Source organism: Ovis canadensis, chromosome 8 (assembly GCF_042477335.2).
Source record: "Ovis canadensis isolate MfBH-ARS-UI-01 breed Bighorn chromosome 8, ARS-UI_OviCan_v2, whole genome shotgun sequence".
Lineage (NCBI taxonomy): Eukaryota > Metazoa > Chordata > Mammalia > Artiodactyla > Bovidae > Ovis > Ovis canadensis.
The window spans coordinates 40,921,589-40,937,035 of NC_091252.1; the positions used below are offsets into that span (position 1 = coordinate 40,921,589).

At 42.1% G+C, this 15,447-nt stretch overlaps 1 protein-coding gene across 1 annotated transcript in view; it reads left to right on the plus strand.

The window, feature by feature from the left end:
- The window catches only part of PDSS2 (decaprenyl diphosphate synthase subunit 2), a 276,849-nt gene extending 264,131 nt beyond the window's left edge, over positions 1–12,718 (plus strand). The window contains exon 8 of the mRNA XM_069598233.1: positions 11,899–12,718. Within this exon, the coding sequence (XP_069454334.1) occupies positions 11,899–12,057 (159 nt within the window). The 3' untranslated portion in view covers positions 12,058–12,718. The remainder of the gene's footprint in view (positions 1–11,898) is intronic.
- Positions 12,719–15,447: the final 2,729 nt, after the last annotated feature.

Below are 15,447 nucleotides of genomic sequence, written 5' to 3' on the forward strand. Positions count from 1 at the left end.
CCCGCCACCGCCCCTGACCTCGGACGCGGGGTAGCTCCTCTCCACCGTTCCTGCGCCACTGCAGCCTGGCACTCTCGGCCACTGCCCCTGACCTCGGACGAGGGGTAACTCCTCTCGGCCACTGCCCTTTGCGCATGGGGTCCTCCCAGCTTCTGCACCTGACCTCGGACATGGGTAGCTCCTCTCGGCCGTGCTTAGTGCGCTGGCCGCGGCCGCCTGCGCTTAGTGCGCCGGCCGTGGCCGCCGAGACCAGAAAGAAGTTTTGGCATTTTTAATCCCATCTATATAAAAAACCTCGGCCTGTGGTATAGGTTGTGAGCTGATAATGCAAGAAGTAATAAATTCAGTATTTTTGAAGAAATTCCACAGCTTACCAGAAGGATAATGAAATTAAATTTCTCCAAAATATTCCAGAAAAGCTATTTGGAAATTGGTAGAAGTTTGTAAAGTGTTCTCAAATTGAGATTTATTGATAGTTATTACAATTTTATGAGGATCGGAGCCAATTAGAGTTTTATTCCTGTTGCTTTTATTGATAATGATTAGAGCAGTTAAATCAAGGTAGGATGTAAATGACTTTATTTCCCTAAAACGGGTATAGATCCGTTCTACTAGGTGTTTTTGTTGGGCAGGAAGTCCTGTGGGAGAATGGGGAGAGGGGAATATAAACAATTATAGAGGTAAATCTAGTTTGATGTGAGTAAGAAATTGTTTTTGTAATTTATTTTGCACCAAATAGAGTTCCTCTCCTGCCTTTTGAGAAAGTGAACGAGGGCTATTTAAATCAGGATCTCCTTTTAAAGTATTAAATAGGTTATTCAGTTGATAATTAGCAATGCCTAAAGCAGGTCTCAACCAATTAATATCACCTAAGAGCTTTTGAAAATCATTTAAGGTTGATAATTTATCAGTACGGATCTGAGTTGGTTGGGGAGTAATGCATTGCCTATTAACAGCAAACCCTAAGTAAAGGTAAGGTGTAGAGGTTTGAATTTTTTCAGGGGCAATGATTAATCTAGCGTTTTTAAAGCATAGTTGAGCTATATCAAACGTGTTCAGTTTTTAAGATAGATGGAGCCGAAAACAATACACCATCCATATAGTGAATAACAAGAAAGTTAGGAAACTGCTTTCCCACAGGCTCAAGGGCTTTGGCTAGGTAGCACTGACACATGGTGGGAGAATTCATCATCCCTTGTGGCAGTACAGTCTGTTGGTACCATTTATGAGGTCTAATATGATTATGTTAAGGGAGAGAAAAAGCGAATCTCTCTAGGTCTAAAGGGTGTAAAGGTATATTTTTTAAAAAATCTTGTAAATCAATAATAATAATATGCCAATAAGGAATAGTGGTAGATGGTGGGATTCCTGGTGGTAATACACCCATAGGTTTCATAGATGCATTAACTTTTCGAAGGTCTGTTAGGAGATGCCATTTGTTAGATTTTTTTTTTTTTATGACAAAAATAGGAGAGTTCCAAGGAGAACAGGATTCCTCAATATGCTTTAATTCTAGTTGTGTATCTATAAGTTCCTTAGTCACCTATAATTTCTCTTTCATGAGGGGCCACTGTTCTGTCCAAAAGGTTTGTCATCAGGTCAGTTCAGTCTCTCAGTCGTGTCCGACTCTTTGCAACTGCATGAATCGCAGCACACCAGGCCTCCTTGTCCATCACCAACTCCCAGAGTTCACTCAGATTCATGTGCATCATCGGGGATGCCATCCAGCCATCTCATCCTCTGTCGTCCCCTTTTCCTCCTGTCCCCAATCCCTCCCAGCATCAGAGTCTTTTCCAATGAGTCAACCCTTCGCATGAGGTGGCCAAAGTACTGGAGTTTCAGCTTCAGCATCATTCCTTCCAAAGAAATCCCAGGGCTGATCTCCTTCAGAATGGACTGGTTGGATCTCCTTGCAGTCCAAGGGACTCTCAAGAACCTTCTCCAACACCACACTTCAAAAGCATCAATTCTTCGGCGCTCAGCCTTCTTCACAGTCCAACTCTCACATCCATACATGACTACTGGAAAAACCATAGCCTTGACTAGACAGACCTTAGTGGGCAAAGTAATGTCTCTGCTTTTGAATATGGTATCTAGGTTGGTCATAACTTTTCTTCCAAGGAGTAAGCGTCTTTTAAGTTCATGGCTGCAGTCACCATCTGCAGTAATTTTGGAGCCCCCCAAAATAAAGTCTGACACTGTTTCCACTGTTTCCCCATCTATTTCCCATGAAGTGATGGGACCGGATGCCATGATCTTCGTTTTCTGAATGTTGAGCTTTAAGCCAACTTTTTCACTCTCCTCTTTCACTTTCATCAAGAGGCTTTTGAGTTCCCCTTCACTTTCTGCCATAAGGGTGGTGTCATCTGCATATCTGAGGTTATTGATATTTCTCCCGGCAATCTTGATTCCAGCTTGTGTTTCTTCCAGTCCAGCGTTTCTCATGATGTACTCTGCATAGAAGTTAAATAAGCAGGGTGACAATATACAGCCTTGACGTACTTCTTTTCCTATTTGGAACCAGTCTGTTTATCATACTTCCAAGTTATTTTAATAATTATATTGTTTGTTAAGTGAGCAGTGGCCCCCAGGAAAAATGTGGAATGTATATCTGAGTTTGTCATATCTTATATCTTTTTATTAAAAGCATATGTCTTACTTTTCCTTAGCAACTATGAAATTTCTTGTATATTAGCATTTTATAGATTGGTGAATATACTTATTATATCATATTATAATATATATTATATATAAATATATATAATATACATTGTATATTTATTAATAGTTTAAAATCTCTTTAGTTTTTCTGTAAGAAAAACTTTTTGAAAAGGAAGTTAATGTTTAGTAATTAATGTTTTAAAATCTTATTTTATTTGGAATGACTTAGCTATTTAATAAGTATAAATTTAGTTTAGTACAACTCTAGACATTTAAGTTATCCTCAATCCTAAGAGATTATTTTAGATTATAATAACATGCTCACTCCTTGGAAGAAAAGTTATGACCAACCTAGATAGCATATTCAAAAGCAGAGACATTACTTTGCCGACTAAGGTCCATCTAGTCAAGGCTATGGTTTTTCCTGTGGTCATGTATGGATGTGAGAGTTGGACTGTGAAAAAGGCTGAGCGCCGAAGAATTGATGCTTTTGAAGTGTGGTGTTGGAGAAGGTTCTTGAGAGTCCCTTGGACTGCAAGGAGATCCAACCAGTCCATTCTGAAGGAGATCGGCCCTAGGTGTTCTTTGGAGGGAATGATGCTGAAGCTGAAACTCCAGTACTTTGGCCACCTCATGAGACGGATTGACTCATTGGAAAAGACTCTGATGCTGGGAGAGATTGAGGGCAGGAGGAGAAGGGGACGACCCAGGATGAGATGGCTGGATGGCATCACGGACTCAATGGATGTGAGTCTGAGTGAACTTCGGGAAATGGTGATGGACAGGGAGGCCTGGCGTGCCACGATTCATGGGGTTGCAAAGAGTCAGACATGACTGAGCGACTGAACTGAACTGAACTGAACAGATTATAATAATAGACTATTCTATTAAAAATATAGTTATTTTTAATAGAGTTTATCTAAAAGTTTTTAATCTTGTTTATATATTTATATATATATATATATATATATATATATATATATATATATAAAGAGTGACCTTTTTGTTGACAAATTTAGTTTACCTTAAACCTAGGCATAATAAAAGTATTATGTAATGTTGATGACAAGACATGTCTTAGTTAGATTAGCAAACAATTATATTTAAATTATATTTAAATAAACATTATATATATTTAATATTTTTCAGTTCACGTGAATTTAAACAGAGCTCATTAACTTCATATTATCTAAAAACAAAGCTGGTATATCAATGGCAGCACTGCCAGATGTTGAGGGTTTCAGGTAAAAGATGGAATTTGCCCCAGGTTTTTGTTGAAGGGGACCTGGGGGCTCCTTGCTTGGAGTTTTCCAGAATAGGTTTTCTTTCAATGTCAGATATAGACTTACAATCTTTGGCCCAATGCATTTCTCTACAGTAGCGAGGACAGATTTTGGGAGGTTTTTTATTTTTATATATCTATCTATATATATTTTTGTTAGCTTTCTTAGGGCCGTCCCTTTTTAAATGGTTCTTATTCCACATGTAAAGCATCCTTTATTTCCCTTTCTTAAGGCACGAGCTATTGTTTCAGCTACCATTTGCATCTTTTGATTTTCCAATGCTAGATTGCACAAGCCTTCAAATAATCAATAATAGTCCCTTTCTCACGAATTGAAGCTATAGCTTTTTGACATTCGTGATTTGCATTATCCAAAGCAAGCGATTTCTCTACTTGCCTTTTGGCTTCTTCTCCAATTACAGTATAGGAAATAGCAGTTTCAAATCTAGCTAAAAAATCAGCATACCTTTCATTAGATCCCTGAACTTTAAATAAGTGATGAAGTAAAGTAGAAAAGTGATGGGCTTTCCAGTCTTTGGACCCATGTCTTCATACTTACCGGCCTCAATAGGCCCTCGAGGTCACTCCGTCCGATCTTCCAAGTGTACCAGGCTCCTGTTCAGGCGCCACTTGTTGAGGTCCTTTAATGGACCAGAACCTGGTGATCTGGAGTCGACAATAAGAAAGTAAAGGAGAAAAAGAGGCTGATATTCCTTGGTTTACACAGAAAGCCAATAAAGCCCCTGGCACAGGGCTTGCTTTGTTCATGGAGGCCTCAGGCGCCCTCTCGATGGGGTGAAGGCACAGAGTGCCTTCTCGAGAGGGTCTTAGAAGTCCGGGCAGGAAAGTGAACTCAGAGGGCCTCTGCGCTCCAAAGAAATAGCCTGAGAGAGAAAGAGAGAGAAAGAAAGAGAAAGAAAGACACGGGGACCAGAGCTCTGATGGAGCAAAGGTGTTTTAATCAACATGGTGTGGGCATATATACTGTCTTACAAGGTGGTTATTCTCAGCAAAGATAAAGATTAAAATTCCATACTTACAAAACACAGGCAATCCATATTAAAGAGAGAGAGAGTTGTAAACAATCACTTTTACCATATGGTTCACAAGAAGGAAGAGGGTGCTTATCACCGTATAGAAAAACTAATGAAGGAAATGCCTGGATTCCTCAGCCCCAGGAGAGGCTTGCCTCTCCTCTTAATTCCTGAGAATTCAGGAATTAAAAAGGAGCAGAGGATTCCTGACAGATCCAAAACAGCACACAGGAAGCCTCCTGTTAAATGTTTCCTGACATTCCTCTATTTTCATTGGATGCAAGGAGCTGCTGCCTCCTCATCATCTAAAGCTACCGAGACCCTATGGCAGGGGCTTGTCTTTAATTTTCAGAGCACTTTCAAACCAAATATTTTTCAGAGGCATACAATGATTTCTTAAAATGGTCTCATAAAAGATACATCTGTCACTGAAAAGTGATACCTTTTGATAAATACTAATAATAATGCACTTAATTTTAAGTACTATGCATTATCTTCTCTCTGTGTTAATATCTTTAATGGATCCTTTAACAGGTGATTTGGACTTAATTTATTTCAGTTGATACTGTACTTATACAACTATTCAATTGACTTAATTAGAGGTTTAATTAAATTATTGCCCTAAAGTGCTAAATCATGGAAATAAAATGCAAAATGATAATTCACCTTTTTGTATTTTTTTAATTTATCCTACAGCTAAAGTGGTTTTCAGGTCATAAAGGCCAGAATGGGCTTATGAGCATTTTAGCCACATCCTAATGTGGAAAGTTGTATTTGTGCATCAGTTGGGAATTTGCCCAGTCAAAATGTAGGTGAAGGCAAAAGTGAAAAGAATTTTTTTTTATTGTGGTCTTTTCTCTTGAAACTATCAGAACCAACATCATGGGTCCAATCCCTCCGTGTTCCACTCAGCCCTCTCCGGTTCTGCAGCCCTGTGACAAGCCCTCTAACAAGCAGTCCTGGGAGGTAGCAACTGTGTCTGTTTCTGTACCTCTAGCACCTACTATATAGCTGTTGCATAGAGGTGCCCAATAAATGCTTGCTGAATTTAATTTGATCATCACAAAGACAACACTTTGCAAGTGTGGTTCAGTTCAGTTCAGTCGGTCAGTCGTGTCCAACTCTTTGTGACCCCATGAATCACAGCACGCCAGGCCTCCCTGTCCATCACCAATTCCCGGAGTTCACTCAGACTCACGTCCATCGAGTCAGTGATGCCATCCAGCCATCTCATCCTCTGTCGTCCCCTTTTCCTTCTGCCCCCAGTCCCTCCCAGCATCAGAGTCTTTTCCAATGAGTCAACTCTTTGCATGAGGTGGCCAAAGTACTGGAGTTTGAGCTTCAGCATCATTCCTTCCAAAGAAATCCCAGGGTTGATCTCCTTCAGAATGGACTGGTTGGATCTCCTTGTAGTCCAAGAGACTCTCAAGAGTCTTCTCCAACACCACAGTTCAAAAGCATCAATTCTTCGGTGCTCAGCTTTCTTCACAGTCCAACTCTCACATCCATACATGACCACTGGAAAAACCATAGCCTTGACTAGACGGACCTTAGTCGGCAAAGTAATATCTCTGCTTTTGAATATGCTATCTAGGTTGGTCATAACTTTTCTTCCAAGGAGTAAGCGTCTTTTAATTTCATGGCTGCAATCACCATCTGTGTGGTTAAAACAGTATAAATCCAATATGATAGTTTTAAAATATCATCGCTCCAAATACATGCCCCAGTGAGTGAGGTACTCCCAAATCTGGTTAATCATTGAAATGACCTAAGAAGTATTTTTTTAAGGCCTTACTGAATCCATCTCCAGGAATGAGGTCTAGGTATCTGTATGTTAAAGCTCCCCAGGTGAATCTTATATTCAGCCAGGTTTAAGAACTCTAGCTTAATGTGTCTTGTGTATTTTTGTATTTTTCTGTATTTGTATTTTTTTATATTATTTTTGTATTATTTGTATTTTGTATATTTGTATTTTCTGTTTTTGTCTTTTTCTGTATTTTCCAATATTGTATTTTTCTGGATGAACTCATGGCCTATTCTAATTTATAATAAAAATGGATCTCAGTTATGCCCTATTAATTATATCTGAAGGATTTCCTTTGAACCAGTAGTTTGTTTAGTTGGTGGAAGTGTATACAGATGCCTATGAAGATTAATATTAATGCCTTCCATGAAGGATTAGATTACCAGTGAGTCCTGAAATGGGACTTTTACACATGGCAGCTGTTGAGTCCTTGGTATGCAAAGCCTTGTGAGCCAACTCTGTGGAGAGCAGATTGGAGTATTAACTGGAAGTAGAATAGTCATGGGAAGAAGAAATTAACTCTTTTTAGGGCATGAGTAACTTTTAGAGATGTCCTCCTGGGTGCTTGTGTGTGTTCAGTTGCTCAGCCGTGCCTGACTCTGCGACCCTATGGACTGTAGCCCATCAGGCTCCTCTGTCCATGGGATTTCACAGGCAAGTGTACTGGAGTGGGTTGCCATTTCCTACACCAGGGGATCTTCCTGACTTAGAGATTGAACCATGTCTCCTGCATTGTCAGGCAGGTTCTGTACCACTGAGCCACCAGTGAAGCCCTCCTGGGTGCTGTTTTGCCCTAATCTGAGTTACCCTTCATTGTAGGATTAAATGGGCTTCCCAGGAGGCGCTAGTGGTAAAGAACCCGCCTGCCAATGCAGGAGGGCATGGCAACCTACTGAAGTATTCTTGCCTGGAGAATCCCATGGACGGAAGAGCATGGCAGGCTACAGTCCATGGGGCTGCAAAGAGTCTGACATGACTGAAGCAACTTGGCATGCACGCACATAGGATTAAATACCATACCCCACCAGGCTCCTCTGTCCATAGAATTCTCCAGGCAAGAATACTGTGCTGCTGCTGCTGCTGCTGCTGCTAAGTCACTTCAGTCGTGTCCGACTCTGTGCAACCCCATAGACGGCAGCCCACCAGGCTCCCCTGTCCCTGGGATTCTCCAGGCAAGAACACTGGAGTGGGTTGCCATTTCCTTCTCCAATGCATGAAAGTGAAAAGTGAAAGTGAAGTCGCTCAGTCATGTCCGACCCTCAGCGATCTCATGGACTGCAGGCTACCAGGCTCCTCCATCCGTGGGATTTTTCAGGCAAGAGTACTGGAGTGGGGTGCCATTGCTATAGTGGGTTGCAATTTCTTTCTCTAGGGGATCTTCCCAACTCAGAGAGTGAACCCAGGTCTCCTGCATTGCAGGCAGATTCTTTACCATCTGAGCCACCAGGGAAGCCCACTAAATGCCATGTAAGTCAGCATCAAATATTCAGTGGAGCCTGACTGAATAAAGTTTATAGACTAACAAACTCTGCATAGCAATCAGAGAAATGCAGAATATAGAACACTGTACGGAGAAGGCGACGGCACCCCACTCCAGTGTTCTTGCCTGGAAAATCCCATGGACGGAGGAGCCTGGTGGGCTGCGGTCCGTGGGGTCGCACAGAATCGGACACAACTGAAGCGATGCAGCAGCAGCAGCAGCAGAACACTGTACAACATAGCCTGCTCCTTTCAAAATGGCAATATCGGGGAGGGAGGTGGGAGGGGGGTTCATGTTTGGGAATGCATGTAAGAATTAAAGATTTTAAAATTTAAAAAATAAAAAACTAAAAATTTAAAAAAAAAAAAAAAAAAAAACAAAATGGCAATATCGCAGGGGGAGGAAGAAGTTTAAAGCATCATAACGAATGAAGTGTGTGAACCAGGATTTATTACAGTTTCGGGATGGGGGACGGTGGGTATTGAAAGGCTAAAAACGAAATTTTGGAGCCAGTTGGGTAAATTTACAGGTAGACTAGATATTGCATAATAGGAGAGTATTACTGTTAACTTCCAGAACTCAATCGAGTTCTGGCCCTGTAGGAAAATGTTCTTATCTTAGGAGATACTTCTTGAAACAAGGGTAAAGCATCCTACAGCTCATGGTGCATCCAAGTCATGTCCTGCCAGCTCAGAGCCAATTGTTAAATATTTAAGAATTTTGGGATTCTGCAACCCTTGGTAGCTTGAAATCCACCATGATGGGAGTGTGCAAACCACAAAGTCTACAAGTAGGGCTTTTTTCTCCTCTAGAAAGTTAATTTCTCCTCTGGAGAGTAATTAAGCCACTTACAGCTTACTTTCAAATGATTCAGAAAACTTACATACAAGTAGATAGGACAAAAATAGCAAAGTATTAATGATTGTTGAGTCTCAGTAGAGGATATGTGTTCTGCTAGTCCAGGAGTCACAGACTTCCTGTAAAGGCCAAAGTATAAATATTTTAGGCTTTGTAATTCATACAGTCTCTGTGGCAGCTGTTCAACTCTGCATCTCTGCCATTACAGCACAGAAGCAACCATAGACAATACTTAAATGAATGGGCATGTTATGTTCCAGTAGAACTTAATTTATAAAAACAGGGAGGCCACATTTGGCTCAGTTCAGTCACTCAATCGTGTCCGACTCTTTGCAACCCCATGGACTGCAGCACGCCAGGCTTCCCTGTCCATCACCAACTCCTGGAGCTTGCTCAAACTCATGTCCATCGAGTCAAGTGATGCCATCTAACCATCTCATCCTCTGTTATCCCCTTCTCTCCCTGCCTTCAATCTTTCCCAGCATCAGAGTCTTTTCCAACGAGTCAGTTCTTCGCATCAGGTGGCCAAAGTATTAGAGCTTCAGCATCAGTCCTTCTGATCTGAGCCTCTGGTCTGAGGCTATAGGTTGCCAACTCCTGAGCTAGTCTTTCAGCTTTTCTGTACTTTTAAAATATTCAAGGGACTTCCCTGGTGGTCCCGTGGTTAAGATATCATGCTTCCACTGCAGGGGCCACAGCTTCAATCCCTGGTTAGGGAACAGATCCTGCATGCCATGTAGTGCAGCCAAAAAATAGAAAAGAAAAATGAAAAATATTTGATAATAAAAAAATTTTAATAAAGTTCTTAGGTTGGTTTTCAGAGCGCACCCCCCGCCCCCACCCCGGTTCCCCTAACACTTGCTAATGAAAATAAGAGGTATGTCCTTTCTTTTCCTTTTTTTTTTTTTTTAAATCTTTAAGCCAGTCTAATCCAAGTTCAACTACCTGTGAGGTTGTTATGCATCAAGCTAAAATAGACTTGATCTTGGTGGCTGGAGTAGCTTTCCTGGCAGTGGCAAAGGGCTTGAGGAGGAAGAAGAATTAAGTCATTCTGAATATCTGTAATGTTTTAGACACTGTCAAACACCCTGTACTGTCTCATGCAGTACCCACCAGCAGTCCTACAAGTGAAGTGAGTGAAAGTCACTCAGTTGTGTACAACTCTTTGTGACCCCATGGACTATACAGTCCATGGAATTCTCCAGGCCAGAATACTGGAGTGGGTAGCCTTCCCCTTCTCCAGGGGATCTTCCCAACCCAGGGATCGAACCCAGATCTCCTGCATTGCCGGTGGATTCTTTACCAACTGAGCCATCAAGGAAGACCTCATCAGATGCAAGTAGGTTCCCTAAGTAATGATGAAACAGGGAAAGGGGAGAAACAAGGAAAGGGAAGAAACAGGCTGAGAAAAAGCTAGATAGATGAAGGACTTCCATGCCTCATGAAAGAGCTTGGACTTCTTTTTTTCTTAGAGCTCTTGGAAGAGAGTGGAGGGTTTTAAGCAAGATCATATTTGCATTTTATAAAGAGCTCCTTGGTAGCGTGAAGGATGGAGTCCAGAGGGAAAGAGCTGGTAGTGGGAAGACTCTTCAGGAGTTGATTGCAAAAATAACCCAGGCGAAGGATGATGATAGCCTGAACTAATGTGGCAATGAGAGTGAAGAGTAGATGATAATATGAGGGCTCTGTATGAGCTAGCATGGCTGGGACTTAGTGAGTGTATCAGTCAAGATGGCCACAGACAACTTGGCAGTCTCTTCAGACAACAGACATGTTTCTTGCCCACACAACGTTCTGCTCTGGATGGAGAGTCTCCATGGTGCTTACTGTGGTCACTCCCGTCCAACCTGAGCATCTTTTCCAATGAGACCAGCTGATGTACCAGAGGGAAAGCTCTGGCAGGACTCCCATGGATGGCTAAGTGCTACAGCCCAGAAGTGACACACACCATTCACGTCTCATGGACTAGAACTTGTCAGTGGGCCTCACCCAACTGGGGGGTATGCAAAAAGTTCAGGCATGGGTGAGCCATGGTGCCTGAATGGATGAAGGAGAACTCCCAAGTATCTGGTTTAGGGAGTGAGGCAGTCATTAGAGGTTTTCACTGAGAAAGAAAAGATGGAATGGAGCAAGAAGTGGACCGGCTAAATCATTATAACTCTTCTTCAGCTCTAGAGTTTAACTGTTTTATTGGTCCTTTCTGGTTGTCAAGGAGAGGGATTGGAAATCAGCTCCATTTGTGAGCAAGAGTTGACCTAATGCTTTAGAAAAGGCATTTTAATTCATTTGCCCCAGAGTCTTACAGCTTTAGTAATGTTGTGTTCAGATGTACTGTGTGTCTTTCTTGAATTTTCATGTGAACTATTGTGTCAACATACAGTGTAAAAATATTAGTTATTAATAGGATGTTAATGAAGTCTTCCTCACCTTAGAATATCGGGCTGCTGAATTCAAAATGCCAGAGATGTAAATGCCCTTCCACCTTCCTCACCTCCACCCCCTAGCAGGGCTCACTTCAAGCTATCGCAGGGTGGCAGTTGGGGAGGAGGTGTAATTAGGCTGATTGGAGCCTATTGTTCTGCTCTGGAGGGCTGACACCTAGCAGCCTTAGGCAATGTTAGTGCCTCCGAATCCATGGGGAATGATGTCCTCTTTAACCTCAAAAGCAGAAACAGTGAATCTGTTTTGTTTCTCCCCTTCTTTGTTTTCCAGCTCCCCTCCCCAGTTTAATTGTGGTACCTTAAAAATTGACTTTTTCTGTGCATTTGTTTCTTAACAGTTGCGAGAAACAATCAAAGCTGGCAAAGGTGTGACTTCAGCTATTGACCTGTGTCGTTACCATGGAAACAAAGCATTGGAGGCCCTGGAGAGCTTTCCTCCCTCGGAGGCTAGAACTGCTTTAGAAAACATTGTGTTTGCTGTGACCAGATTTTCCTGACACCAAATTAAAAAGACTGTTGTTCGTTGGCTGAAAAAATTGGGAAAGGAGGTGATTGGGAGAGCTTTCATGATGAAATATCTAAATGTATTAATGACTTCAACAATATATACATTTTTTTTCTTCTTTTTATCACACTGCTAAATGAATACTGCCTTCTTTTTGGAACTGCTGCAAACAAAATTAGAAGAAAAAAGGTCAAGCAGTTTTCAGTTGTCATGCCAGAAGCACACTTGAGGCTTCAGTAGCAGAAATAATTAATGAGATTCGCTCCTGTGACCTCAGCAAATGGACAGGAAATAAGTCCTTATTGATTGGACCCAGCCAGGGATGGCGCCAGGGCGGTGGCCTGTGGTTTTCCTTCTTGAGAGGACAGGGCAAGCTGGGAGCTGCAGGTGTCAAGAGAAACGCTATCAGTGCCGGCCAGGGAGGACTGTCAAATGAAAACCCAGTGACCAGTTTGTCATAATGGAGGGTAGTCTAATGATTAAGAAAAACACATGCTTTGTCTTCTTGCAACTATGTCTTTGTATTTATAGATACAGTCTGGATATACTTTTTGCTTCTTGGTTTTTGTAAGATTTAGGGGAGGGGGTGGAAATTGTTGAAATAATAATGCCAAATATTTGAAGTAGGAGATTAAAATGTTGTCACATATTAACTTGGTTATACTAGAAATTGCCTGTTTTTCTTTCTGGACCAAATTTTTTTTCAAGTGCATTTCAAAGAACCAAACTTGTTTTTTTCTTTTAAGCTGAACAGGATGCTTTTTTCCTTTTTTTTTTTTTTTTTTAAAGTAAATGTATTCATTTGTAATACTTTGATATAAAGAATACCCTTAATTTTTACAAGCGTCAGATATGTAGTTGTTGTCCTGGGGAATTCATTGGTGAGTTTTGTTTGTTTGCTTGTTTTTAACCTCAGAATGTCAGATTTTGGTCTTGAACCACAGACTTCCAGTTACAGAAAGAATTGCAGCCTCACAGGCCTGCAATCGGACACTGTCTCTATGTGGTTCATAGGAGATGATTTTTGCGGTTTGGATGCAGGCAATATGAGAACACCGTTGACAAGAAGGCTGAGTTTACATAAATGATCTAGGTTGAGACTCAGCCACCTTTCTTCCTTATGTGGTGTAATTACAGCCCTATCTGGAGACATCGAACACAGCAAACAGATTTTATTACCTACTTCATTCAAACACTGTAAGTGAAGTCACTTTAGTTAAATTCCTTCTCCAAAAGTTACAAAATCGTTTAAGCAGGACCCAGCATGTGGCATGCAATGAAGAAAAAATGTAAGTTACAGAGGTTAAGGTATTGCATTATGAAATATTTTTAAGCATACTTGAAACATTGTAATTGTGCAGTTTACGCTACTATAATTTGAAGGCCTGTAGATTTAGCTGAAGAGTACACAGCACTCTTCTGTTTGAAATGTCTTTTCTCACAGAAATTGGCTTAATTAGTAACTAGGGTTAGATGCTTTAGATCAGACTAGGTTTTAATCATTAACTTCCACAAAGGAGGAGGCTTGCTTTGTGTTCTCTGGCTGTGCAGGAACTTCAGCAAGCTGTAGGTTTTATCAAACAGATGGTCAGGCACCGGGGAACACAGCACAGGATTCTAGGCTCTTCCAGGTTTGCTTGAGCCCCAGGTTCCCCGTGTGACCTTGAACAAGGCACTTCCCTCTGAGCATCTATTTCCGCTTTTGTAAAATAAGGTTAAACAGGGAAATACATGAAGTCCCCTCCACCTTTGCTTTATTGTCGAAAAGTTTCCCATTTCTGACTCTCTAGGTAACAGAGATGCTATGTGAGATTCAGGGAAGAGGTGAAACCCAAAGAGAGGTGATGAAGGAGTGCATGAAACATAATGGCTGACTTCTCGCCCAGCTGCCCCACAGGTGACCGAAAGAATTCCCAGCTCTCCAGTTGTGTGACTTACAGTCTTGAACTCGCTTCAGCACCCGCCTTTCTGCTTTCTTTGGTACATTTCCTACCTCCCTCTCATCTTCCCAGAAGCCCTGCCAGCCTCTGTTCTCTCTCCTGTACCTGGTGTCCTGGCTCCCTGGAAGCAGCAGCTCTGCCCTCACTGCAGAGGGACAGCTCTGCCTTTGTTAAACCTCCTGTGTTGGCTTAGTCACTCTAAAGTATTAAACAGTGATGGTCTTCTCCACTCCCCTTCTTCAGGGATATTTATTTATTCCTCCATTCTAAACCCTTGTAACTTAGGACAATCTCTAGGGAGAAATTTAGGCGTGGTGAGACACATTTAATTATACTTTTTTGGCCTAGTGCCAGGGCACTGTCAGGCAGAGTTAGTGACTTTAGTATGCCACCTCCTTCCCCCTCTGCATCACCGTCCAGTCTTTTGCTAGAGGGAAGAATTCATTCATTAGCCACTGTCCTGTTCCTTCCACCTGGACTTGCGAACCTCACTCACTTCAGCCCCTGAACCACCTGACTTCTGCCTCCCTGTCAGTCTTTTCTTCAGGCTTAGTGAGGGCTCTGCGGGCATGCCAGGCACTCTGCTGAAGGCTTTAACAGTGCTATCTTGTTCGAATCCCATAGCTACTCTCTGGGCTAAGACTTATCCCCCATTTATAGATGCAGGAGCCAGCAGAGAGGACCACCTCTGCCTGACTGGCTTGCCTTCACACTCCCCTCCCCACTTTAAAGTCTTTCACTTTAAAGTGCCTCTTTCTCTCTTCCTTTGCTTCTCTCTCCAGATAAGACTCTACTCTTTTCCAAAGGTGCTTCCCGGGTGGCGCAGTGGTAAAGAATCCGCAGAGACTTGGGTTCGATCCCTGGGTTGGGAAGATCCCCTAGAGGAGGAAATGGGCATGCCACTCCAGTATTCTTGCTTGAAGAATTGTGTGGACAGAGGAGCCTGGTGGGACTACAGTCCATGGGGTTGCAAAGAGTCAAACATGACTGAGCACACACACATCTATTCACACTCTTTCCAAAGATCTTCAGCCTGCAGCCTCCTGTCTCATGTCTCTGGTTTTGAGTCTTGGGTTTCCTCTGCTGGCTGTGAATGTGCTCAGTTCTCCCTTAAATGAAATATCCCTCACTTCCCCTGTTTATCTTTCCACCTCCACTCTTTTCCTCCTAGCATTAGCAGTACACCTTACAGGCTACTGTTTAACCTTTGCAGTTCATCATTCACTGAATTCACTCCTGGGTCCCCACCATCTGGACCAGCACTGGCACTTCAGATACTCGAAGACATTTAAATCTATCAGGTCTCCCAGCAGTGCTCCACGGAGATGCCTTCTTCTTGCTCACAGGTGGTGGCCTCACTGTAAAATTTACAGCCATACCCCTGCACACAGCTGTCCTACATAATTTTATGTAGCCAACTGCAGCTTCCTCTCACCCCCCAG